Below are 27,554 nucleotides of genomic sequence, written 5' to 3' on the forward strand. Positions count from 1 at the left end.
TTATTAGTTGCGAATCGACGGTTGGATATGATATGAGTGAAGTACTTTTGAAAAATGCTTTAAAAATATACAATATTATACTAGAGCTATGAAATTTTAGTATGTTATTACGTAATATAGGTACTCAATTATAAAAAATATAAAATCACATATGTTTCTAACAAAAAAAGTAATAAATGTGCAATATTGAAAACAAATGCACTGTTGCAATAGTTGCAAGTCCGCAGTTTGACGAGTATTTTGAAAAATATTTAAAAATATAAAACGTTATACTGGAGTTACAAAATTTCAGTATGTTATTTCTTAATATGTATACTAAATTATAAAAATATAAAATCACACATGTTTCTTACAAAAACAGCTATAAATTTGCAATTCAGTGAAATCTTGTAATAGGGCTACAAGTGTTACTACAAACTCAACAATATCAACTGTTTTGAAATGTTAATAGGAAAATGCACTTTTTGGCGTTGTAGTACTCTTTTTGCAAATCATATTTTTCTCAAACTCTGAAAGATCTCATTTGTATAATTATATACCCATTCATATTTATAAAACATTTTCTAAGTTATATTAATTTTTATTTATGTTATTTAAATTCAGAACCTAAATTTGGTATCGATCAAAGGGACATTTTATCGAATAACATTTTTCCCAGTTATAATTTCCCAGAAGTTATCGAAAAATAGATAGTAATATATAAAAGTCCGGGGTTGAAAAAAACCACCAGCGATGTGTCAAACACGAGTAAAGTTAAGCATTGTTTAATAACAATATTTGAAAGTAGAGCGAAAAAGATGTATAACCAGCTATAACCTTGATTCTTATGACTTTGCTATCGGGAGATAAACGGTTATCTTTGAAAATCCATAATAAAAGTATGGTTTCGCGTCGGTAGTTTTTTAGCATTAGTTAAAAATGAAATTATTTTGTAAAATACCTTTAAAATTAAAATAAGACAAAAGAAAAAACTTACCACATACGTGTTTTCCCAGGTACCTCATGGTCTCCTCGAAGTCTTTCAGGAAGAATAGTCCTGGTAACAGGACTTTTATTTTCGGTAATAGTTTATAATTCATATGCAGCATTTATTACTTCAGTTTTGTCTGTAACAGTATCAGACTTGAAGAATCCTTATGATGTTTTGGAAGCCAACAAACAAAGAGTTGGTTATAGAGATAATGGACAGGATGAAGCTTATTTGATGGTGAGGATAACCTGGAAAAAATAAAAAAATTAGTTGTGTGAAAATTGTAGTTGGTGTAGAATTTTATTGGCTTTGAGGAAATATAAAAATATTGGTAATGGTTTTGATAAATTTTGAGAGATTTTTGCAAAAACTGAAAGAGTGTACCTAGGAAATACATGCAGTATTTGATATTGTTAGATTTTTTCCCAGAGGTTAGGTATAAATTTACACTATAGTTTGTATAACATGGTGCAGTTTTTTCATGCAGTTTGAAGCTAAATTTGGTTAATTTTGAGAATATTTAAAAATATTGGTAATATTAGGTTGTCAAATATCTCCCTTCCGCTTTTTTGCTCTTGGTTTATAATACAAAAAGGCGGAAGGGAGATATTTGACAACCTATTAATTTTAATCAATGTTTGGAGATTTTTGACTAAAACTGGAAGAATGTACCATTAAATTTCATGCACTTTTTTGAATACAACTGGAAAAGTGTACCTAGGAAATATATGTAATAGCTGATATATTTTTAGATTTTTTCCAGAGTTTATGTATAAATTTACACAATAGTTTATATAGCAAGGTACTATTTTTTTTATTCAGTGTGATGCTAAATTTATTTGCATCATTTAAAATATAAGAACAATTACACAAGTTTTAATAAAAATTTATAGGTTTTTGACAAAAACTAAAAAGTGTACCCCAAGATTTCATGCACTTGTGGTGTTAGCTGTTTTAGTTTCAACAATAAACGATTAAATTTATACGATAGTTTATATAGAATCATACTAATATTTTTATGCTATTTTACGCAAAATTTAATAAACTTTTAAGAAACATAATAATTATAAAATCTAACAAAAATTTAGAAATTTTTGAGTACAACAGGAAAAATGCACCTTTACAATTCATGCACTTTTTGTGTTAGCTGTTTTAGTTTCAACAGTTTACGAGTAATTTTATACTATAGTTTATATAGAACCATGCTACTATTTTTCTAGTATTTGATTCAAAATTTAATAAGCTTGTAAGAAATATTGGCTTGTCAAATATCTCCCTTCCGCTTTTTTGCTCTTGGTTTAATACAAAAAGGCGGAAGGGAGATATTTGACAACCTATTATGATAATACTAATATAAATTCTAATTAAAGTTTAAAATTTTTTGACTACAACAGGAAAAATGCACCTTAACACTTCATGCACTTTTTGTGTTAGCTGTTTTAGTTTAAAAGTGTACTTAGGAAATACATGCAATAGTTGATATTGTTAGATTTTTTTATAGAATTTATTTTATATATATAATTTATGTAGAATTATGCTACTGTTTTTATGCTATTTTACGCAAAATTCAATAAGCATTTAAGAAGTATAATAATTCTAATATAATTTCTAATAAAAATTTAGAAAATTTTGAATACAACAGGAAAAATACACCATGCACTTTTTGTGTTAGCTATATTAGTTCTAACAATTTATGTGTAAATTTTAATAAATATTATATAACATGATGCAAATTATTTTTATGGTGTTTGATGCTAAATTTAATAGACTTTCCGAAAACAAAAATATTTATAAATATTCCTTTATAATGTTTATATATTTCAGGACAATCAAGGAGATTCTTTAATATCCTATATTTATAAAATGGGACGAAAAGATAAAACTGGACTTACACATACTGTTGAAGAAGGTAACATTGTTAAATAAATTTTAACAAATAATATTTGTTACTAATTTTTTTATATATTTTTTAGGTTTAAGAAGAACTTTGACCCATAATTATGCATTTTTTTCATCCCAAAGAGCTGCCAGAAAAGCTTTAGTAGGACTTGATGATAATGGTGTGAATTGCAAGGTAAAAATATATTTGGAAAAATAATTAATTAAAACTATATTTTATATGGCATCATGGTAATATTGTAATGCTAAAAAATGCTGAATTTATTTGGCTTTTCAAAAATATAAAAATATTGGTATCAACGCTAATAAATATTAATAGATTTTTGTAGAAAACTGAGAAAATTTACCTTAAAAATCGTTAGCTTACTGAATTGTAAAAAGAAAAAAGAAAAAAAAAGAAAAATGAAAAATAAATAAAAGAAAAATGAAAAATAAATAAAATAAAAAATAAAAAAATAAAAGAAAACATAAATAAAAAAATTAAAATAAAAAATAAATAAAAAATAAAAAAGAAGAAAAAAAAAAAAAAAAAAAAAAAAAAAAAAAAAAAATAAAAAATAAAAAGAAAAAATAAAAAAAAAATAAAAAAGAAAAAAGAAGAAAAAATAAAAAATTAAAAAAAGAAAAAAATAATAATAATAATAACAAATAAAAAGAAAAAAGAAAAATATTAAATAAAAAAAAAATAATAATAATAATAATAAATAAAAAGAAAAAATACAAAAGAAAAAAATTAAAAATAAAAAATAAAAAAGAAAAAAAATAAAAGAAAACATAAATAAAAAAAATAAAAAAAATAAAAGAAGGAATAAAGAAAAAATAAAAAAGAAGAAAAAATAAAAAAATTAAATAAAAAAAGAAAAAAAAAATAATAATAATAATAAATAAAAAGAAAAAATACAAAAGAAAAAATAAAAAAAAAATAAAAAAGAAGAAAAAATAAAAAAATTAAATAAAAAAAAGAAAAAAATAATAATAATAACAATAAAAAATAAAAAGAGAAAATAAAAAAAATAAAAAAAAAAAAAAAAAAAAAAAAAAAATACAAATGAAAAAAAAAATAAAATAAAAATAAAAACAAAAAAAAAGTATAATATAAAAAATAAAAAATAAAAAACAAAAAAATGTATATACAGTTTGTGTATTTTAGGCTATTTTTCATATAGCACTATGCTATTGTTTTTACTTTATTTGATGGTAAATTTCATTGGCTTTACGTTAATATAAAAACATTTATTGCAACTCTAATAAATATTTATATTTAGATTTTTGTAAATAACTGAAAAAATGTCTCGCAAATCTTCACACATTTTACCTTAAAAATCGTTAGCTTACTAAATTGTATATAAGTTTGTGTATAAATTTATGCTATTTTTTATATAGCACTTTGATATTATTTTTATTTAATTTGATGATAAATTTCATTGGCTTTTAGGTAATATTTTATATCAAATCTAATAAATATTTAGAGATTTTTATAAAAAAAACTGAAAAAATGTACCGCAAATCTTCACACACCGACGTTTTTTATTTATAGACTTGTATGTATAAATATTATTAATATTAAATTATAAACAAATTATTTAATTTTTTTAATAAATATTTATATTGTAATAATAAATAATTATATTTATTTATTTATTTGCAGATAAGCGAGATGCAAATAGATGCAACTTATGCAAAAATCGCTTTTCCCATGAATTGGAACTCGTCTTATAAAAAAGCTATAAATTTTAAGTAAGTATAAGAAAAACATTATTTATATTTAAATATTTTATAATAACAGCAACTTGCCTAAAGACAAAATAAAAATTACACCGAATTTCGTTCATTACAATAAAAATAAATATTAAATTTAAAAATTTTTTACTAACGCTTACCATGCATATCCAAGCCTAAGTAAAAATGTATGAAAAAGCCTTGTGTTAGGTTCGGACAACATGGTAAGCAATTGTAAAATTAGCACTATTTTTGGTACAAAATTAGGAAAAAAGTTTTTGAAACTCATTTATCATTAATTAAGCCGATTATTAATATTATATATCTGTTTTTTTCTATTTAGTTTGATGAGAATGCGCCAATTTGGTGTCTGGGACCACCTTCGGACAGCAATGATTCCAGGTTTGCCTATTTGCGAAAATGCATCGATTTTTACGAGTGCGGCCCTGGAAAATGTAGCCTCTGCTATAATGCTTTTGGCTTTGGGGGCTATTGTTGCCACAATTTTTGGTCAGTATAAAAAAATTCATTTTTGGCGAAAAAATTCACTTTTTTCTTAATTGAGCGAGACGTGATATATAGAAATCATCGATAAGAGAAAATGTGTGAGGGTTTGCGGTACGTTTTTTCAGTTTTTTACAAAAATTTCTGAATATTTATTAGAGTTGATATAAATATTTTTATATTGCTGAATAAAACCAAGGTCAAATTTTGCCTATCAAATTTTTCAATTTTAGTGTAAAAATCAAATTAAAAAATCCTAAATTGTTCTCAAAATTATATAACAACAATTGTAAGACTTTTAATCAACCTCTTTTACCTTTTGACTAAATCGAATTATTACTAATAATTATAGTAGCTCAGGATTTTAATATATTAAGTTAATACCAATTCAGAAATTTTCTAATATATGTATTAGATTTAAAATAATTTTATTAATTTTTTTTTCCAAGTTATTTTGGAAAATTTGTGGAAAAAACGCCTAAGAGTTCCCAGCATGCGAAAAACACCAGAGTGGAAAATCAAGAGAAAAAGACATTACAGCAAATAGATATAAAAAAAATAAAATTAAATTATTTTAGCATATTAAAAAGTATTTAAAAAATAGTATGAAGTATAAGAAAGTATTATAAATAAATTAAAAAATAAGAGGACAAACACAAATAAGTTGTTTTTATTCAAAACACATACAAACCTATACATAAACATAAAAATAAACATAAAAAATAGTCATAGAAAAAATAGACAGATAGAATAAATAATTTTAATATTATTATTTATATTATTATTATTTATTAGCATTCACGCACAATATTTCACAAAAGTCCCAACTTTTTTCTTGGACAAATTTTTTTCCCAAATTTTTTTGCTTTTCGTGCACAAATTTTTCAAAATCTCCTAAAAAAAAAAATTGTTATGAAAAATTAGAAATGAGTTGCCAGTGCAAAATATTGTGCAGAATAAAAATAAAATCGTGCAAAAATATAAAAAATTGAAAATAATTAAATAATTATTATTTATTACTATTCACGCACAATATTTCACAAAAGTCCCAACTTTTTTCTTGGACAAATTTTTTTCCCAAATTTTTTTGCTTTTCGTGCACAAATTTTTCAAAATCTCCTAAAAAAAAAAATTGTTATGAAAAATTAGAAATGAGTTGCCAGTGCAAAATATTGTGCAGAATAAAAATAAAATCGTGCAAAAATATAAAAAATTGAAAATAATTAAATAATTATTATTTATTACTATTCGCACACAATATTTCACAAAAGTCCCAATTTTTTTCTTGGACAAATTTTTTCCCTAATTTTTTCGTTTTCGTGCACAATTTTTTCAAAATCTCCTAAAAACAAAAAATTGTTATGAAAAATAGAGTTTCCAGTGCAAAATATTGTGCAGAATAAAAATAAAATCGTGCAAAAATATAAAAAATAGAAAATGTTTAAATAATTATTATTTATTAGCATTCACACACAATATTTCACAAAAGTCCCAAATTTTCTCTTGGACAATTTTTTTCCCAAATTTTTTCTTTTTCGTGCACAAATTTTTCAAAATCTCCTAAAAACAAAAAATTGTTAAAATAGAGTTCTAGAGAATAACAAAATAGAGTTCCCAGTGCAAAATATTGTGCAGAATAAAAATAAAATCGTGCAAAAATGTGAAAAAATTAGAAAATAGTGTTAATTAAATTAAATTATTATAAATTATATATTTATATAAATTTTTTCCAAAAATTTGGTAAAATTTTAATTCAAAATGGTGTTAATAAACTGTTTTAAAAACTTGTGTTAATAAAATTAAATTAGTGTAAGTTTTTTATTTCAAAAGTATTATTTTTAAATTATTTTGGTTTATAAAAATAGTGTTAAATTATTATGAATAATATATTTCTAGATTTTTTAAAATTTGTAAATATTATATTCAGAGTGTTGCAAATTTGTAAATATTAATTTGGTGCAAACTAAATATTTTTTTGGTTTACTAAAATTGTTTTAGAGTTTTAACTAATAAATTGTGTTAATAAAATTAAATTAGTGTAAATTTTATATTTTAAAAGTATTTTTTTTAAATTATTTTGGTACCCAAAAAATGTTGTCAGACTTAGTTTTTTATTTAACAAAATTTTTGGTAAAATTTCATGCAATTTTGGCAAGAGTGTAAAAATATTTTGAAGTCTTTAAAAATATTTATTTAAACAAAGTCAAAAGTGGATTCAAATATTATGTAACAAATATGTTTAACTGATCTGTTTATATATCATATCTGGCAAACATTTCATGTTTTTTGCCAATAATATTATTGATCTCCAATTTTGTACTCAGAATTTAACATATATCTAATATTTTATGCAAATTGTATATAAAATGATATTTCTATTAATGCTTTCTGTCAAAATTTTAGTTTTTTTCAAGAAAAACCAAAATAAAATGCTAATTTTTTTGCTAATTTTTATCTACATAATTACTATTTTTGTAACTCAATACCAATTGTAAATTCTTTTGTCAAAATCCAAAAAGATTTATCGAAATTCGACTAACCGTTCAAGAAGAATGATATATATATATATATATATATATATATATATATATATATATTTGTAATATTTTTGCAGCCCAACCGTCGAATTAAAAAAAGATTAAATAACAAAATTATTTATTCCATTAAACGTTTCGACACTTGATGTGTGTCATCATTTAGTAATCAAACCAGGAAAAACAACAGAAAAAATTAATTATGATGTAAAATTGATTGGACACTAAATTTGTGTAAAATAATAAAATACTATTATATTAACAAACGAGTTTCATGTTATTAATAGCGGTGCATTATGGACACTGATCAAGGTTACAACGCAAGGGTAGTGAAGGAGTGGATATATATATATATATATATATATATATATATATATATATTACTAAATATTTTTATCCACATTTGACTTTGTTTAAATAATTTGTTGTTAATTTGTTCTTAATTTATTTAAACTATTTTTGTTAATTTTTTTAGAAAAGAAATTAGTAAAAATTATGATGTATACTTGACGGCGTCCAAATAGTGTTCAGGATGAAATTTTTGTTGGGCCTTTGAACCGACTTCTTCCAAGCACTGCTCTATTGGTTTTCCTAAAAAATAAATAGACATATAAAATCAAATATAAATCATAAATCAATTTATCTCCGGAACATCTGTTTTAACATAATTCAAATTTTTGTAAATCAATACCAATTGTAAATTCTCTTGACAAAATCCAAAAAGTTTTATCGAAATTGGACTAACCGTTCAAGAGAAATTATATATATATATATATTCAATCAAGTTTTATTCAAAACTTTTATATTGAAGAAAACAAAAAGTTTGAGATGAATCTGTAGTGAATTTTATCTAGTTTCTGCTAAGTTAATTAGAAAAGAGTGCACAATACAAAGTTTTCGAGATATTTACAAAAATGTAAAAATATGTACCAAATTTTTGTATAGTCACAGTCTAAACGCATTTTCAAATATTTCTGTGCGACATTTTCACTTATACTGAGCTTATCTCGGCAGCATTTTCAAATTTTTCAATAGTTTTCTCACAAAATTGGAAAAGTGCTCCAATACATAAACAGTCTAAACGCACTTGGGTAAACATTTGTACCAGAGTGGCGCTTAGACTGTGCTTAGCCTGGGTGATTTTTTGAATTTTTGATCTAAAAAAAATTACAAAAATATTTTATGGAAAATAAAAAAAGATGTAATGATTTTTTAACCTAAAAAAATGTGGACGAAAAAATGCGGACATACAAAACACACACACACACACACACATATTCATTAGTTTTCTGAGGTATGCCTTAAAATGTTCAGAAACCTTCAAAACGTCGAGAAATGCAAAAATTTTCGGGAAGTTAATTAGTAATTGTGTAAAAAGTACCAGTGAACTATTTTTCACAAAATTTTAGAAAAACCAATTCCAAAGACAAAAAAGAACATGGCATATCATTCTACAAAAACTTTTTGCTGTATAAATAAAAAAATTACTTATTATATTATTATTTATTATATTATATTTATTTTTTATTATATTTACCAGTATCTACAGAATTCGCCAAAGCCTTCTTCACAGAAGCAGAATCCATAGTTCGTAAATTCGTGGCCAATCCCAAAGCTGCAAAAACTCTGATGAAGGCGGTGGAGCAACCGGAGCCTGGAACGTATGCAAAATATTATAGGCAACTTGCCGATAGGCATTGGTGGTTAGGCATGTGGGGTGTCTGGGAAAAGGGCTCGTCGAGTAGAGTACAAATATGGTGAAAAAATATTTGTAAGTTCAAATTTGACTAAAAGAGATATTTTGGTGAGGGCGAGATTTTTTTGGCAACTTGTCGATAGGCAAATTGGTTAGTAGGCGTGTGGGGTGTCTATGGATAGAGCTTAATGAGCAGATTCCAAATGTGTAAACAAATTTAATTTATAATATTGCATCTTTGAAATAATTAGAAAAAAGTTGATGCAGTATCAAAAAGTTGAACAGGTACTAGAAAAATTAATAGCAACTTGCCAATAGGCTAACTGATAATACATGTTGGGTGTCTATGGATAGAGCTCAATAAGCAGAATACGAATTTCTAAACCAATTTAATTTGCAATATTGCAGTTTGAATTTAATTTTAAAAAAATGTGGTGAAACATCTAAAAGTTGAACAAGTTCCAAGAAGATTAATAGCAACTTGCCACTAGGCAAATTGGTAAGGCATGTGTGGTGTCTATGGATAGAGCTCAATAAGCAGAATACGAATTTCTAAACCAATTTAATTTGCAATATTGCAGTTTGAATTTAATTTTAAAAAATGTGGTGAAACATCTAAAAGTTGAACAAGTTCCAAGAAGATTAATAGCAACTTGCCACTAGGCAAATTGGTAAGGCATGTGTGGTGTCTATTGATAGAGCTCAAAAAGCAGAATACAAATTTCTGAACAAATTTAATTTGCAATATTGTATTTTAATTTAATTTTAAAAAAATGTGGTAGAGCATTAAAATGTTGAACAAGTACCAGAAAAATTTATAGCAACTTGCCAATAGGCAATTCAATAAGTGCATGTGACATGTCTATGGATAGAACTCAAAAAGCAGAATGCGAATTTCTAAACCAATTTAATTTACAATATTGCAGTTTAAATTTATTTAAAAAAATGTGGTGGAACATCTAAAAGTTGAACAAGTTCCAGAAAAATTAATAGCAACTTGCCAATTGGCAAACTGATAGTACATGTGACGTATCAATGGATAGAGCTCAAAAAGCAGAATATAAATTTCTAAACCAATTTAATTTGCAATATTGCAGTTTGAATTTAATTTTTAAAAAATGTGGTGGAACATCTAAAAGTTGAACAAGTACTATAAAAATTAATAGCAACTTGCCAATAGGCAAACTGATAAGAGCATGCGGGGTGTCTATGGATAGAGCTCAAAAAGCAGAATACGACTTTATAAACCAATTTAATTTGCAATATTGCAGTTTTAGTTAAATTTAAAAAAATGTGGTGATGCATCAAAAAAGTTGAACAAGTACCAGAAAAGTTAATAGCAACTTGCCAATAGGGAAACTGATATTACATGTGGGGTGTCTATGGATAGAGCTTAATGAGCAGATTCCAAATGTGTAAACCAATTTAATTTGCAATATTGCAGTTTGAATTTAATTTAAAAAAAATGTGGTAAGCATCAAAAAGTTGAACAAGTGCCAGAAAGATTATTAGCAACTTGCCAATAGGCAAATCGATAAGTGAATGTGACGTGTCTATGGATAGAGCTCAAAAAGCAGATTATAAATATGTAAACAAACTTAATTTATAATTGTGCAGTTTTGATTTTATTTAAAAAAAAGTGGTGAAGCATCTATAAGTTGAATAAGTTCCAAGAAGATTAATAGCAACTTGCCAATAGGCAAACCGATAGTACATGTGACGTGTCTATTGATAGAGCTTAATGAGCAGATTCTAAATGTGTAAACGAACGTAAATTATAATATTGCAGTTTGAATTTAATTTAAAAAAAGGTGGTGCAGCATCAAAAATTTGAACAAATACCAAGAAAACTATTAGCAACTTGCCAATAGGCAATTTGATAAGTGCATGTGACATGTCTATGGATAGAGCTCAAAAACCAGATTCCAAATGTGTAAACCAATTTAATTTGCAATATTGCAGTTTAAATTTATTTAAAAAAAATGTGGTGGAACATCTAAAAGTTGTACAAGTACCAGAAAAATTATTACCAACTTGCCAATAGGCAAATCGATAAGTGCATGTGACATAACTATGGATAGAGCTCAAAAAGCAGACTACAAATGTGTATACAAATTTAATTTGCAATATTGTAGTTTAGATTTAATTAAAAAAAATGTGGTAAAGCATCAAAAAGTTGATATACAAGGAAGATTTTGAGCAACTTGCCAATAGGCAAATTGGTTAGGCATGTGACATGTCTATGGATAGAGCTTTGAGAGCAGATTCCAAATGTGTAAAGAAATTTAATTAATAATTGTGCAGTTTTGATTTAATTTAAAAAAATGTGGTAGAGCATCTACAAGTTAAACAAGTACCCGGAAAATTATTAGCAACTTGCCAATAGGCGAACTGATAAGAGCATGTGGGGTGTCTATGGATAGAGCTTAATGAGCAGATTCCAAATGTGTAAACAAATGTAAATTATAATATTGCAGTTGGAATTTATTTTAAAAAAAATTGGTGAGGCATCAAAAAGTTGAACAAGTACCCGGAAAATTAATAGCAACTTGCCAATAGGCTAACAGATAGTACGTGTGGGGTGTCTATTGATAGAGCTCAAAAAGCAGATTCTAAATGTGTAAACAAATTTAATTTGCAATATTGCAGTTTGAATTTAATTTTAAAAAAATGTGGTGAAGCATCTAAAAGTTGGTAAAGTGCAACAAAAATTAATAGCAACTTGCCAATAGGAAAACTGATAAGAGCATGTGACATGTCAATGGATAGAGCTCAAAAAGCAGAATACAAATTTCTAAACAAATTTAATTTGCAATATTGCAGTTTAAAGTTAACTTTAAAAAATATGGTGATGCATCAAAAACTTGATGTACAAGGAAGATCTTTGGTGACTTGCCCATAGGTTAACAGATAGTACATGTGGGGTGTCTATGGATAGAGCTCTAAAAGTACATTACAAATTTAGTATTAAATTTGATTTATATTGTTATATAAGAGATTCAGAAGACAAAAACCAATATTCAAAATAAAACTACTTTTTTTTTGGTAAAAATAAGTGTTGGGTCACTTTTTAAGATATCATATTAGTTGCATTGAATTAGAACTTCATCCTGCTGATGCATTAGAGTATTTTTAACACTTTTGGCTTAATTTTTTACTTATTTTTATCAAAATATTGATTTATTTTAAATTTTTACCATAAGTTCCATATTCTCCAGATTGATAATCCCATGGTAGCATATAGTGGTAACTTGGCCAGTAGGATTTTGTGATGAAGAAAATCATGTTGCTGTCTGAAGGATACCTAAAAATATAAAACAAATTAATAAAAATCAAAATATTGATAAGAAAATTATTAATAAAACACGTTAACACCACAGAATATATTATTAGTGTGTAAGTAAGATGGCAAGTTTCTGGTGATATTTTTCCAAACTTTGGCTTGTAACTTCTGAAGTAATAAAGATAAATTAAAGTTGTCTTTGGGTAAATCATAGCTAATAGTATAAGCTATATATGTGCTATACAACATGTCTTTCTATAACCACTTTTTGGTACAAAAAAAACCTTAACAAATCTTTAACACTTTAGTCCAACCTGCGGCCACCACTTTTCTAATATCTTCCACAACAAGTTAAAATATTAAAATTTTTATATAGAAAAAAATAGTTTAAGTACTATTGAGTACTATTTAATATTATTTATCACTATTTAATACTATTTTATCAATTTTTCCTATTTTTTTACCTTTCTCCTCGTTTAATTCCCCAAACATGCCTTGCAGAATTTATCAACCAGGATGCATGAAGGGCCAAAAGGTACTTGTGCATCCAATTATGAAGAAACTGTTGACAAAATTTTCGCCCCAGTATTCCATCGGAGCATTGATTGGCAGCAAAAGTGTTAGGATTATGTACATTGGCCAGTAGAACCTGCAGGAAAAAAATTAGGACGATAAGTCAACCCTTTGGTAAAGGTGGGTAGTGGATTGTTGGTTGAATTGCTTTTGTTTTGTTAATGGTAACTTTTGATGGGTTTGTGTGAAGTGGATGGTATGTATGGGTGATTTGTAGTAGATTGAAGGGTTTATAAAGTTGTCTAAGGTTGTAATGACCTACAGCAACTTTGTATACTTTAAAAACGCATTTCAAATTCTGCAGTAAAGTCGAGTACCTGAAACTGGTTTGTGCATTCATTTACCAAATTCCTTATAACTTCAAAACTATTCATCTAAACTTCAAGCAATCTTCAGCAAGTTTATACAAAATTTCACGATCTCCAACATTGTCCTACACCAAAATACCCTACAACAACTCCCTATACACATAAATCCATTCCCCAACTTACGATTTCTGGAACATGACCACCTTGTCCTTCTCCAAATCGCTCATGTCCTGCTGCTCCAGCAGCCTTTCCTGCTCCGGGCTGTAGCCCTGGAGCTGGTGGACGATTTGGGACTTAAAAAGGTCCTTGTTGCTGTAAAAAGGGTCCTTGTCGGTGTCTAAAGTTGCATGATGTAGCCTGTGGGAACGAACCCAACTGTAGATACTTCCCTGGAAAAAAAAGGATAGGGGTTAGATTTAATATTAATAAATTATATGTTAGAAATGATACTTCAGTAGTGTAGACTCGATGATAATGTGAGTTTATTGATAACTCAATTTACAACGAAACTGATATGATATAAATTTTGATATCAATTTATTAGCCCGAAAATTGATCGCTGACTAAAACCGAGAGAACAATTTTACGACGTGAAAACAAAAATCTAGCTAAAGCTTGCTAAATGCGATATTCGCATCGGCGTAGCTCCAAGTGTGCTGTGTAGTTTAGTCATCAAATTGGCGTCAATCAACTGACATATGTCAAGAACATTTTCATTCCGCCACAGATTTTTAGGCTTTGTGGTTGTAAGTTGGAAAATAGTTGTAAGAGGTGGTTAGTGTGTATGGAGGATTTGTTGGGGATGATTTTGGGTAAAATATTGTCATATATGACAATGGTGTAGGAGTGCGTTTAGTATTTTTAAATAATTTTTGAAGTTCAAAGTTTGGAGGTGCTAAAGTTGTAGTAGATATACACTTCCCTGAAAGGAAAGAAGATTAAGGTTAGTTTTTAGGGTTTTTGGCTCTAAGTTGGAAAATAGTTGTCGGAGGTTGTTGTTGTGTATGGGAAATTTGTTGGGGATGATTTTGGGTAAAATATTGTCATATATGACAATAGTGTAGAAGTGCGTTTAGTATTTTTAAATGATTTTCAAAGTTCAAAGTTTGCAGATGCTGAAGTTGTAGTAGATATATACTTCCCTGGAAGGAAAGAGGATCAAGGTTAGTTTCTAGGGTTTTTTTGTTGTAAGTTGTAAAATATTTGTTGGGGGTGGTTGGTGTGTATGAAGGATTTATTGAGGATGATTTTGGGTAAAAGATTGTCATATATGCTAATAGTGCAGGAGTGCGTTTAGTATTTTTAAATAATTTTCAAAGTTCAAAGTTTGGAGATGCTACAGTTGTAGTAGATAGATACTTCCCTGGAAGGAAAGAGGATAGAGGTTAAGGGTTTTTTAAGGGTTTTTGGCTGTAAGTTGTGAAAAATTTGTTGGAGGTGATTGGTGTGTATGAAGAATTTATTGGGGATGATTTAGGGTAAAAAAATTCATATATGACAAAAGTGTCGGAGTACGTTTTGTATTTTTAAATAGTTTTTAAAGTTTGTAGTTTGAAGGTGCAAGGGTTATTGTGTTTTTGTTTGTTGTTTTGAGAATGACTTGTAAACTATTGCTTAGATTTGCAAACTATATTAGAAAGAATTATTGGTAAAAGAATTACCTATTAGTTCGTCATATGTGATAGTTTTGTAAAATCACTTTTTATATTTTTAACATATTTTCAAAATTTGGTTAAGGTAAAGGACAAGAGTGCAAATTTCGTGTAGAGTCTACGTACGAATTGTACATTTTGGTTCGTAATGTCTAAAAAAATCACTATATTTAAAATCTATTTATACACAATCTTTATAAAATTATCTTTTATCTGTTAGTTACTTTTATTTATAGTTTTGTCGCAAATCGAATCTTTAAAAACCAATAAATGCATAAGTTTACTTGTTTTACGTAAATTAAACAGGTTTTGTGTGAATGCATATGCATATTTTTGATCATAACTTTTAAAGTAAGAATTGCATTTAAAAATAGTCTTCTAGAAGTCATTTTGCATAAAATATTTATAAACTGTACATATATATTGATGTTATGAAAGTGCAAAATATGTATATAATTGCTTGTAAACTTTGACAATGTCTTATCGAAAGTAAGGTACTAATTTGGGTTATAACTTTTAACCTAATTTATATATTTAAAATCTATTTATATAAAAATTGTCTTTATGAATTGTTAACTATTACTCCATATACAACTAGTTAATATAGTTTATAGTTTTGGCACAAAAAACGAAGAATAAATATATATATATATATATATATATATATATATATTATATATATATATATACAATAAGTCTTATAATTAATAATTTAATTTTATGGTCTTAAAATATGTGTGAAGTTTTATAGTTGGAACTATTTTTAAATTATGTAAATGTCTAAATATTACATTAAAAAATTTATACTAAAATGTCTTCAATAATAAAAAAATATTTAAATAAACTTTTTAAGAGTTCATAAGTATAAGACATTTTTTAAGCTCCACCTTCAATAGATTTTAATAATTTAGACTTACGTTTGAAAGTTATTTAAAAATATAAAATGTACCCCTACAAAAATGTTATGTATAACAAACTAATAGATAATTGATTTCTTAATAATTCCTTCTAATACAATTTTTAAATCAAACTGTTATTTAACAAGTTATTCTCAAAAATATAAAAAAAGCATTACAAATTAGGCACGTACTTGAACTCTACGTTAACAAAATTTTGAAAATTATTTAAAAATATAAAACGTACTCTTACAAAATATCATATATAACAAAAGTATAGATAATTTTATCATAAACAAATCTTTTGAAGACAGTTTTTAAATCCAACGCTTATTTTGCAAGTAATACTAAAAAAAAACTAAGACATCTATAATTTATATAACAGTTCTCATACAAAATCGTTCGATTTACACTCTAACAATAAGAAAATATTAAGAAACACTTTTCAAGTGTTTGAATAAGTGTAGAAAGTGCTTAAGGCTTGGCCTATATTATATTTATAAATATACATACATACATATATATATATATATATATATATATATACATATAATATTTATACTTTAAACACGTCGAAGAATTTTCTTACATAACCGAGTGTTAATTGACAATTACTTTATTATATGCAAAAGAAGGTTTTTTCTAAAAAGATCTATTCAAGTGTCAACTTTCTCACTTTTTTGCATCAACTGCACTCATCGAATGCTTCTACTAACCTTTTATGAAGTGCATTTTGCAATATTGCAAAAGATACAGTTGTTAAAAATTATTTTATGACCGTAAATAAAGTAATTTAATGAGAAAACATTATTTTGTGTTGAAAATTGTTAGAAAAAGTAATTAGGTGTGTATGGACGGAAAATAGATAATTTTATAAAGATAATTTGGGTATAAATAGATTTAACAATATATATAATAATTATTTTTAAAGTTATAGTCAAAAATATACAAATGTACCTTTGCAGTAGTGGATTTTTTATATTAGGTAATTTATGGTGCATTTTTTTTTAGATTTTTGAGAATAACTTGTAAAATATTAGTTTAATTTAAAAATTTTGTCAGAAAGTATTATTAACAATTAAATTATCAATTAGTTTGTAATATATAATATTTTTGTAGGAGTACGTTTTATATTTTTAAATAATTTTCAAAATTTTGCTAACGTAGAGTTCAAGTACGTGCCTAATTTGTAATGCACTTTTTGAATATTTTTGGGAATAACTTGTTAAATATTGGTTTAATTCAAAAGTTGTATTAGGAAGAATTATTAATAATATAATTATCTATTAGTTTGTTATATAAACTATTTTTGTAGGAGTACGTTTTATATTTTTAAATAATTTTCAAAATTACGTGCATAATTTGTAAGTGCCTAATTTGTAGTGCATTTTTTATATATTTTAGAATTTTATAAATGTTGTTATTATTAACTAAATTATATATTTAAAAAAGTAAAAAAGTAAAAGTATTTCTTAGAATTTTTTGCGGGTAAACACATTCGGTTTATTTATTTTGTTTATTTGTGGTTTAAATAAAGGTTTTCCCATCGAACGAATTTGTAAGAAATTTTTTGTAGAAATATATTTACCAATCTATATATTATTTATTCAATTACGTCTAAAATATTTTTCAGAAAATCACAATCAAACGTTCAAAGTTTAGTCTAATAAATATTAATATATTATAATTATTGAATAGTTTCGTTCGAGAATATTATTTCCGATTGATTTTTCATACAATAGCAAATGTAAATGAATTTACATTGAATTCGTTGAACTTTGAACTTTTCTTTTTCAAACTAACAGTTTGCTTTGTAATTAAATATTGCATTGTAATTAGAAATTTACTTTATTTAGTACAACCTTTAAGGTAAAATTGGATCTGAAAAATAAACTATATTTTGTTTTAAAATTGTTGAAACTATTTGCTGACATTGACAAAATGTGATCGTTGAAAATAATTGCTAAAGTTATTGCAAAAACAAATGGATTTGAATAATTATTTAGATAATATTAGGAAAAACCTTGGGTGTTATCAAAGAAAAATATTAGGTTTGAAAAAAAAATTAACAAAAATAAAATAGAAGCCAAAAATGTACAAATACTTGTATATTAGACCTAGGACCACTTTGTGGTAATGAATACTAATTTTTTGTACTAATAATTGTTAAAATTAATTCGTTACTATTTTATATTTTAATAGACATATTTAGGTATAACATACCAAAATTATAGCTTGAAAAAACTAATACTTTGTTTAGAGTAAATTTTTAAAAACTGAGTTTTAAATTTTATACCAAATTTTGTTTGTAGTACGTACTTTGTTCAAGTAATAATTAAATTTTTTGAATAAATTTGTTGTTAATTGAATTATTTTGATGCCAAATTGTTGTAGACATATTTAAGTATAATATGTCAAATTTTGAACAATTTAGAGCAAGTAGTTTATTTATACTGAATTTTCAAAGTTGACATTATTTTTCTAATTTCAGAACTAGATCATTCTTGAGAACTTTACGCAACTAGTTACTGATTTTATATACTAATAATTAATTTTATTAAATTTTTACAATTTTATATTTTAATAGACATATTTAGGTATAACATACCAAAATTATAGTTTAAAAAAACTAGCACTTTGTCTAGAATTAATTTTTTTAAAGTAAACTTTATGATTTTATACTAAATAAGTTTTGCTTCTAGTACGTACTTTGTTCAAGTGATTACTGAATTTTTTGATTAAAATTTTTTTTAACTAAATTATTTTTATGCCAAATTATTTTAGGCATATTTAAATATAACATATCAAATTTTGAACAATTTAGAGCAAGTAGTTTATTTATACTGAATTTTCAAAGTTGACATTTAATCAACTAGATTTTTGTTGGGTATTTTGCGCTTCAAATATCGATTTTATGTACTAATAATTAATAAAATTAAACTTTTAATATTTTTCCGTATAACAGACATGTGTATTAGTAACATACTAAAATTATGATAATTTAGAAGTAATAATATATTTTTGCCGAATTTTGAAAATTGACATTATTTTTCTAAATTTAGAACTAGATCTTTCTTGGGTACTTTGCGCCAAGAGTTACTGATTTTATATACTAATAATTATTTATACTAAATTTTTACGATTTTTCTGTATAACAGACATGTATATTAATAACATACTGAAATTATAATAATTTATAATTAATATTATATTTTTGCCGAATTTTCAAAGTTGACTTTTTTTCTAATTTCAGAACTAGATCTTTCTTGGGTACTTTGTGCATTAGTTCCTGATTATATATACTAATAATTATTTTTACTATTTTTCTGTATAACAGACATGTATATTAGTAACATACTGAAATTATAGTAATTCCGAACTAATATTAAAATTTTGCCAAATTTTGCAATTTCAGCTTAATTTATTAAATTTAGTACTAGATCTTTCTTGGGTACTTTGCGCAATTAGTTACTGATTTTATATACTAATAATTATTTTTATTAAATTTTTACTATTTTTCTGTATAACAGACATGTATATTAGTAACATACTAAAATTAAAATAATTTAGAATTAATATTAAATTTTTGCCGAATTTTGCAATTTCAACTTAATAAATTAAATTTAGTACTAGATTTTTCTTGGGTACTTTGCGCAATTAGTTACTGATTTTATATACTAATAATTATTTTCACCAAATTTTTAATATTTTTCTTTATAACAGAAATGTATATTAGTAACATACCGAAATAATAATAATTTAGAATTAATAATACATTTTTGCCGAATTTTTAAAGTTGACTTCATTTTTATAATTTCAGAACTAGATCTTTCTTGGGTATTTTGCGCTTCAAATATCAATCTCATATACTAATAATTGGAAAAATTAAATTTTTAATATTTTTACGTATAACAGATATGTAGGTATATTAGTAACATACTGAAATTATAATAATTTAGAATTAATAATATATTTTTGCCGAATTTTGAAAGTTTTTTTATTTAATTTTTCAAAATTTAGTACTAGCTTGGGTACTTTGTACTGATTTTATATACTAATAATTATTTTTAATAAATTTTTACTATTTTTCTGTATAACAGACATGTATATTAGTAACATACTAAAATTATAATAATTTAGAAATAATAATATATTTTTGCCGAATTTTGAAACATGACTTTATTTTTCTAATTTTAGAACTAGATCTTTCTTGGGTATTTTGCGCTTCAAATATCAATCTCATATACTAATAATTGGAAAAATTAAATTTTTAATATTTTTACGTATAACAGATATGTAGGTATATTAGTAACATACTGAAATTATAATAATTTAGAATTAATAATATATTTTTGCCGAATTTTGAAAGTTTTTTTATTTAATTTTTCAAAATTTAGTACTAGCTTGGGTACTTTGTACTGATTTTATATACTAATAATTATTTTTACGAAATTTTTACTATTTTTCTGTATAATAGACGTACTTGTTATTGACATACTAAATTTAGAATAATTTATAACTAATGGTTTATTTAATATAAATTTTTAAAAAATTAGTTCATTCTAAATATTGTGGAAATTTGTCTTTAGTAGTCTCGAAAAATTGCTAAAATTTCATAAAATATTAACTTGATCATTTTGCTGTCTATGAGAAATTTATAGTTTATTAAATTTTCAACAAAAAAAAAATAAAATTTTTTTGTACGACTAATAATTTTAGAGTTATAACAACTCTAAAATAGCATATTAAGAAAAGTCTCGCAAAATTACCAACATCTCATAAAATATTAAACTTATTACATAACTATTTTCGGCACTTTTATAGCTTAATAAATTTACTATAAAAAATTATTAAAGAAATTTTTCCAAGCGACTAATAATTTTAGAGTTATTTAAACCAAAAAAAAGCATATTAAATTTCTCATTTTAAATGCAAGTTTGATGGAGTTTGATTTAACAGCAACGTTTCGCAAAATTTGTAATATCTTATAAAATATTAAACTTAATACGTAACTATCTTTGGCACTTTTATAGCTTAAGAAATTTACAATAAAAAATTATTAAAGAAATTTTTTGGTACGACTAATAATTTTAGAGTTATATCAACTAAAATAGCATATTAAAATTTGTTTATATTAAATGCAAGCAATGGAGTTTTATGTAACATGTAACGTCTGGCAAAATTAGTAATATCTTATAAAATATTAAATATATTACATAACTATCTTCGGCACTTTTATAGATTATTAAATTTACAATAAATAATTATTAATAAAAATTTCTGTACGACTAACCATTTTAGAGTTATAACAACTCAAATAAAATAGCACTTTAAAAATTTCTCATTTTAAATGCAAGCAATGGAGTTTGATGTAACAGGAACGTCTCGCAAAATTAGTAATATCTCAAAAAATATTAAACGTATTACATAACTTTCTTTGGTACTTTTATAGCTTAATGAATTTAGAATAAAAAATTATTTAAAAAAAATTCCGTACGACTAATAATTTTAGAGTTATAACTACTCAAAAATAGCATATTAAAATTTGATCATATTAAATGCAAGTTTGATGGAGTTTGATGTAACAGCAACGTCTTCGCAAAATTAGTAATATCTCATAAAATATTAAACTTATTACATAACTATGTTCGGCACTTCTATAGCTTAATAAATTTACTTTAAAAAATTATTTATAAAAAATTTCAGTACGACTAATAATTTTAGAGTTCAACTAATCAACTCAAAAATAGCATATTAAAATTTGTTCATATTAAATGCAAGTTTGATGGAGTTTGATGTAACAGCAAGGTCCTTACAAAATTAGTAATATCTCATAAAATATTAAACTTATTACGTAACTATCTTTGGCACTTTTATAGCTTAATAAATTTACAATAAAAAATTATTAATAAAAATTTTCCGTACGACTAATAACTTTAGAGTTATAACAACTCAAAAATTGCATATTAAAATTTGTTCATATTAAATGCAAGTTTGTTGGAGTTTGATGTAACACTAACGTCTTGCAAAATTAGTAATATCTCATAAAATAATAATCTTATTACATAACTATCTTCAGCACTTTTATAGCTAAATAAATTTACAATAAAAAATTATTAAAGAAATTTTTCCGTACGACTAATAATTTTAGAGTTATAACAACTCAAAAATAGCATATTAAAATTTGTTCATATTAAATGCAAGCAATCGATGTAACGTTTTGCCAAATTACTAATATCTCATAAAATATTAAATCTATTACATAACTATCTTTGGCACTTCTATAGCTTAATAAATTTACTTTAAAAAATTATTTATAAAAAATTTCAGTACGACGAATAATTTTAGAGTTATATTAACCCAAAAAAAAAGCATATTAAAATTTGTTCATTTTAAATGCAAGTTTGATGGAGTTTGATGTAACATCAACGTCCTGCAAAATTAGTAATATCTTATAAAATATTAAACTTATTACATAACTTTCTTTGGTACTTTTAAAGCTTAATAAATTTACCATAAAAAATTGTTTATAAAAATTTCCGTACGACTAACCATTTTAGAGTTACATCAAATCAAAAATAACTATGCAATCCGAGACAATTCATACGAGTTTTATGAGTTTACTTCAACTTTGCACCAGATTTTTTTTATCAGAGTCTTTTACCAACTTACCAATAGGCACAAATAAATTCTCAATAACTAATTTAAATATTTTTGAAAATATTTTGTACTTACAGTTCCCGCCAAAGTCTGACAAAGCATCAAAAAAATTCTAAGACTTTTATTTGCAGTATAAGATTTATGTGTCCAAAGTCTATGGGCACCACAAGTCGATCCCAAAACGCCTAAACTTAATAAAAGTAAACCTAAAAATATTAAAATATTATAAATAAATAATAATAACAAATATTAAAATTATTAAAAATATTTTTTCCATATTTTTTTCATATTTCTATTACTATTTACCGAATAAATTCGTCAAAAGTTTTGCCTTAAAAATCGCAGCCACTCCGTAAATTCCCAAAACGTGAATGTATAAGAAAAAAAGCACTGCTGGCCAACTCGTGGTTCTTTTTGAGTCTTCAGGATTTTGTTTGATAGTCGGTTCCGCAGTTTGGCCTTCACTGGCACTCGCCGTCTTAGACGAGGCGTCGGTTTTGTCTGAAAGAAGAAAAAAATGTCAGATTTTGATTGGATTTTAAAGTATACCGAGTTGCTGTAGAGTATTATAATGTTAGACAATATTAAAGATGATTTAATTTTAAACAAATTTGTCGAATAAAGTGTTTAAATCTGATGAACTATTCAAAAGTTATGAAGAATATACCAAAGCAGTTATACGAGTTAGGAGAGACTGGAAATTGTTGTATTGGATTGGATTTTTAGGTATACCGAGTTGCTGTAGAGTGTTATGATGTTAGACAATATTATTTAATATTTAATTTTAAACAAATTTTCCGAATATTGTGTTTAAATCAGATGAACCGTTCGAAAGTTATGCAGAATATAACAAAGCAGTTGCACAAGAGAAGGAAAACTGGAAATTGTTGTATTGGATGGGATTTTAAAGTATACCGAGTTGCTGTAGGGTATTACAATGTTAAACAATATTATTTAATATTCAGTTTTAAACAAATTTGTCTAATATTGTATTTGTAACAGATGAACTATTCAAAAGTTATTTAATATAAAACAAAACAGTTGCCCGAGTTAAGAAAAAATGTGAATTGTTGTTTTGGATGGGATTTTAAAGTACACCGAGTTGCTGTAGAGTATTGTAATGTTAGACAATATTATTTAATATTCAATTTTAAACAAATTTGTCTAATATTATATTAGCATCAAATAAACTATTCAAAAGTTATTGAATATATAACAAAACAGTTGCACGAGTTAAGAAAAAATGTGAATTGTTATATTGGATGGGATTTTTAGGTATACCGAGTTGCTGTGGAGTGTTATAATGTTAGACAATATCATATAATATTTAATTTTAAATAAATTTGTCTAATAATATATTTGCATCAGATGAACTAATCAAAAGTTATCTAGGATATAAGTAAACCATTGCACGAGTTATTTGATGTAAAGAAAAATTGAATTGTTGTATTGGATGGGATTTTTAGGTATACCGAGTTGCTGCAGGGTTTTATAATGTTAGACAATATTATGTAATACTCAATTTTGAACAAATTTGTCTAATAATATATTGGCATCAGATCAACTGTTCAAAAGTTGTTGATTATATAACGAAACAGTTGCACAAGGTAAGAAAAACTTTGTATTTCTGTATTGGATGAGATTTTTTGGTATACCGAGTTGCTGTAGAGTATTATAATGTTAGACAATATTATATAATATTTAATTTTAAATAAATATATCTAATATTGTATTTGTATCAGATGAACTATTCAGAAGTTATATAAAATATAACAAAACAGTTGCACGAGTAGTAATAAATTAAATAAGAACTCTAAAAACAAGTGTAAAATTGCAATAAATTTTTAGTAAAAATAAAAACAGAAATTATTCTAGAAAATATTTATGCAATTTATTTATTACTGCCAAAAGGCAAAAACAATTAGAAATCAAATTTCTTTTCGAATTAACTAATGATTAAATCATTAACTAATAGTTGTCTAATTGACAAATTAACTAATTTTATGTAAACATCATTAGTATAACCCTTTTTCTATTAAAAATCCATTAGCAATTGCATAATTAAATATATATATATATATATATATATAATTCAATAAATTATTCACAAAACCGTTTATTATTCTTATATAAAAACTTGTGGTTAAAGGAATATATTTAATGTTTCATTATTTGTCACTAATGGGTAATTTTTGCAATAACTTTTAAATTATACAATTTATCAAAAAAACATATTCTACGAATTTATATTTTAATAAACACCTCATAAGACGTGATATATATATTTTTTTTTGTACGATTAATAGTTTTAGAGATATTCTGATTCAAAAAGTACAAACGAATTTCAATAACAAATTTGAAAAATAGTAATAAAAAAACTAAAATTATTGCCATAGAATTTTGAAAATATTTTGTAAACTAATAGATTTAACAATAAATTTTATTTACAACTATTATAGCTTGATAAATCCTCAATAAAACGTGATGTTCAGATTTTTTGTACGTATAGTAGTTTTAGAGAGATTCTTAACCAAACACTACATATGAATTTTATTGGTACTAAAAGCAATAAGTTAAAAGAAAACTATAGCTAATACTTGAGATTTTTTTTAAATAATTTGCAAACAAAAAAAATTATGAATAAAGTATATTCACAATAATTATAACTGATCAAATTTTCAATAAAATCGTCATACAAAATATTTGTATACAAGCTATGATTCAAAAGATATTTACATTTGAAACTTGGTATTACGTAATTTGTTACCTGCAGTTAATTTTTACAGTAACTCCTAAACTGTGGGATTTATTGAATAAATGTATTCTACATAATTTTAGTTGAATCATACTTAATAAAACGTGGTATTTTATTTTTCTGTAGGAGTAATAGTTTTAGAGATATTCTGGTCCAAAAAGTACAAACGCATTTCTTGATAGAAATAAATATAAACAAGCAATATGGAAACTAAGGTGATTATCTCGATTGTTATTTTAATAATTTGTAAATTAATAGATTTATCCATAAACTATATTTAGCAAATTTGTAGCTTAATATATACTTAATGAAACGTAGTATAAGATTTTTTTGTACGACTAATAGTTTTGAGGATATTCTGGTCCAAAAAGTACAAACGCATTTCTTAATAGAAATAAATTATAATGAAATATATGGAAACTAAGATGGTTATCTAGATTTTTTTTAAATATCTAATAAACTAATAGATTAATCCATAAACTATATATAGCAAATTTGTACCTTAATAAACACTTAATAAAACGTAGTACAAGATTTTTCAATAAAATTAATATTTTGAGAAATATTATAATCGAAAACTTTAAACTCCTTTCATAGTTTAAGTACAAAAGTTAAAATTATTTGCCATAAATTTTAACATTATTTCGCAAACTAATAGATATTTCAATAAACTATATTTATAACAAAAATAGCCTAATAAATATTGAATAAAATGTACTACTACATTTTTCTATACCTATAATAGTTTTAGAGATATTCAAATCTAAAACCACTAATATCAAAATTAATAAAATAAAACCAAAAGTTGTTAGCCAAGAAATGTAAAAATATTTTGTGAACTAATAAATTTATTGACAAACTTTATTCAGCAAATTTGTAGCTTAATAAACACTTAATAAAACGTAGTATAATTTTTTTTATACGACCAATAGTTTTGAAGATATTTCAATTCAAAAATTAGTACCACAAAAAATTTGGTATGAAATATATACGAAACAAATTTTTAAATAACTCGAAAACCACAAATTTAATTTAAAAAAAATATTAAACATCAAATAGCTTAATAAAAACCTAATAAAACCTTAATACACGACTTTTTTGTAGGATTAATTATTTTGCAGATATTTTGAACCAAAACGTAGGAACATAAAACAAAAACAATGTGTTATGGTGCAAAATTTAAAATAACGCAAAATCTATTAATTTAAACCCAAAACTATATTAAACACATTTATAGGTAACAAAATCCTTAACAAACTTCTCATATATAATATTTCAATAAACACAACAGTTTTGGAGTTATTTTTATTCAAACCTTAAGCAAAATTTTACCAAGTTTGCATACAAATTCGTTATGGTGTTAACAATCTGCAAAATTTAAAATAACTCAAAAACTATTAATTTAACCCCAAAACTGTATTAAACAGTTTTATAGCTAAAAAAATCCTTAACAAACTTTTCATATATAATATTTCTACAGACACAACAGTTTTCGAGTAATTTCCAATCAAACCTTAAAAAAAAATTCAAACAAGTTTCCATGCAAATGATGCACTTATTTAGCAGTATTTTTTACTAAATACAGGTAAGTTTTTATTATTTATTATTCTTACCTGAAGCCATGTCCAAAGAACAATTCACACTTTAAATAAATACCAAAATATTTATTCAAACATCAGACACAAAAACGAAAACCGAAATGAATCGTTCGTCGTCTTCAAAACACAATTTATATTAGCCCCACCACACCAAACCAAACCTTATGCAGAACCCACAAAACGAGTCTATGGGTTCCCATACATTTTGTATGGAAGTCAAGGGCTTCAATGGCTTGGTCGCGGCACCGGTGTAATAGAATTTTGTAAAAAAATTTGTGACGATTTTTGTTCCCGACGAAATTAAACCAAGTACGCCAAAGTAGTAATAAAGGTCTAATTAATAAATAAAAAATATAAATTCATATAGTTTCGGAGTAAAAAGTGCCTTAAAATTAATTTCAAAATAGGTATGATTCATTGTCTCCGCACCAACAAAATGAGTGTATGGATTTGTATGAACGTCGGAGTAAATCAGGTGCCTCAAACGTTTGGTCAAGTCAGCGGTGC

At 24.7% G+C, this 27,554-nt stretch overlaps 1 protein-coding gene across 1 annotated transcript; it reads right to left on the reverse strand.

The window, feature by feature from the left end:
• Positions 1-1,060: 1,060 nt before the first annotated feature.
• On the reverse strand, positions 1,061-27,072 carry LOC113389776 (acyl-CoA Delta(11) desaturase-like). Its single transcript, XM_026626784.1, has 10 exons — positions 27,063-27,072; positions 23,001-23,195; positions 22,770-22,900; positions 13,670-13,875; positions 13,441-13,495; positions 13,070-13,254; positions 12,520-12,626; positions 9,164-9,280; positions 8,133-8,217; positions 1,061-1,218 (listed from the first exon to the last, which is right to left on the reverse strand). Exons 1-10 carry the CDS (start codon positions 27,070-27,072, stop codon positions 1,092-1,094), a joined length of 1,218 nt encoding a protein of 405 aa, XP_026482569.1. The 3' UTR covers positions 1,061-1,091.
• Positions 27,073-27,554: the final 482 nt, after the last annotated feature.

This window comes from Ctenocephalides felis, unplaced genomic scaffold (assembly GCF_003426905.1).
Source record: "Ctenocephalides felis isolate EL2017-DRISC unplaced genomic scaffold, ASM342690v1 CF-g0.4_SCAFFOLD_03573, whole genome shotgun sequence".
Taxonomy (NCBI): domain Eukaryota; kingdom Metazoa; phylum Arthropoda; class Insecta; order Siphonaptera; family Pulicidae; genus Ctenocephalides; species Ctenocephalides felis.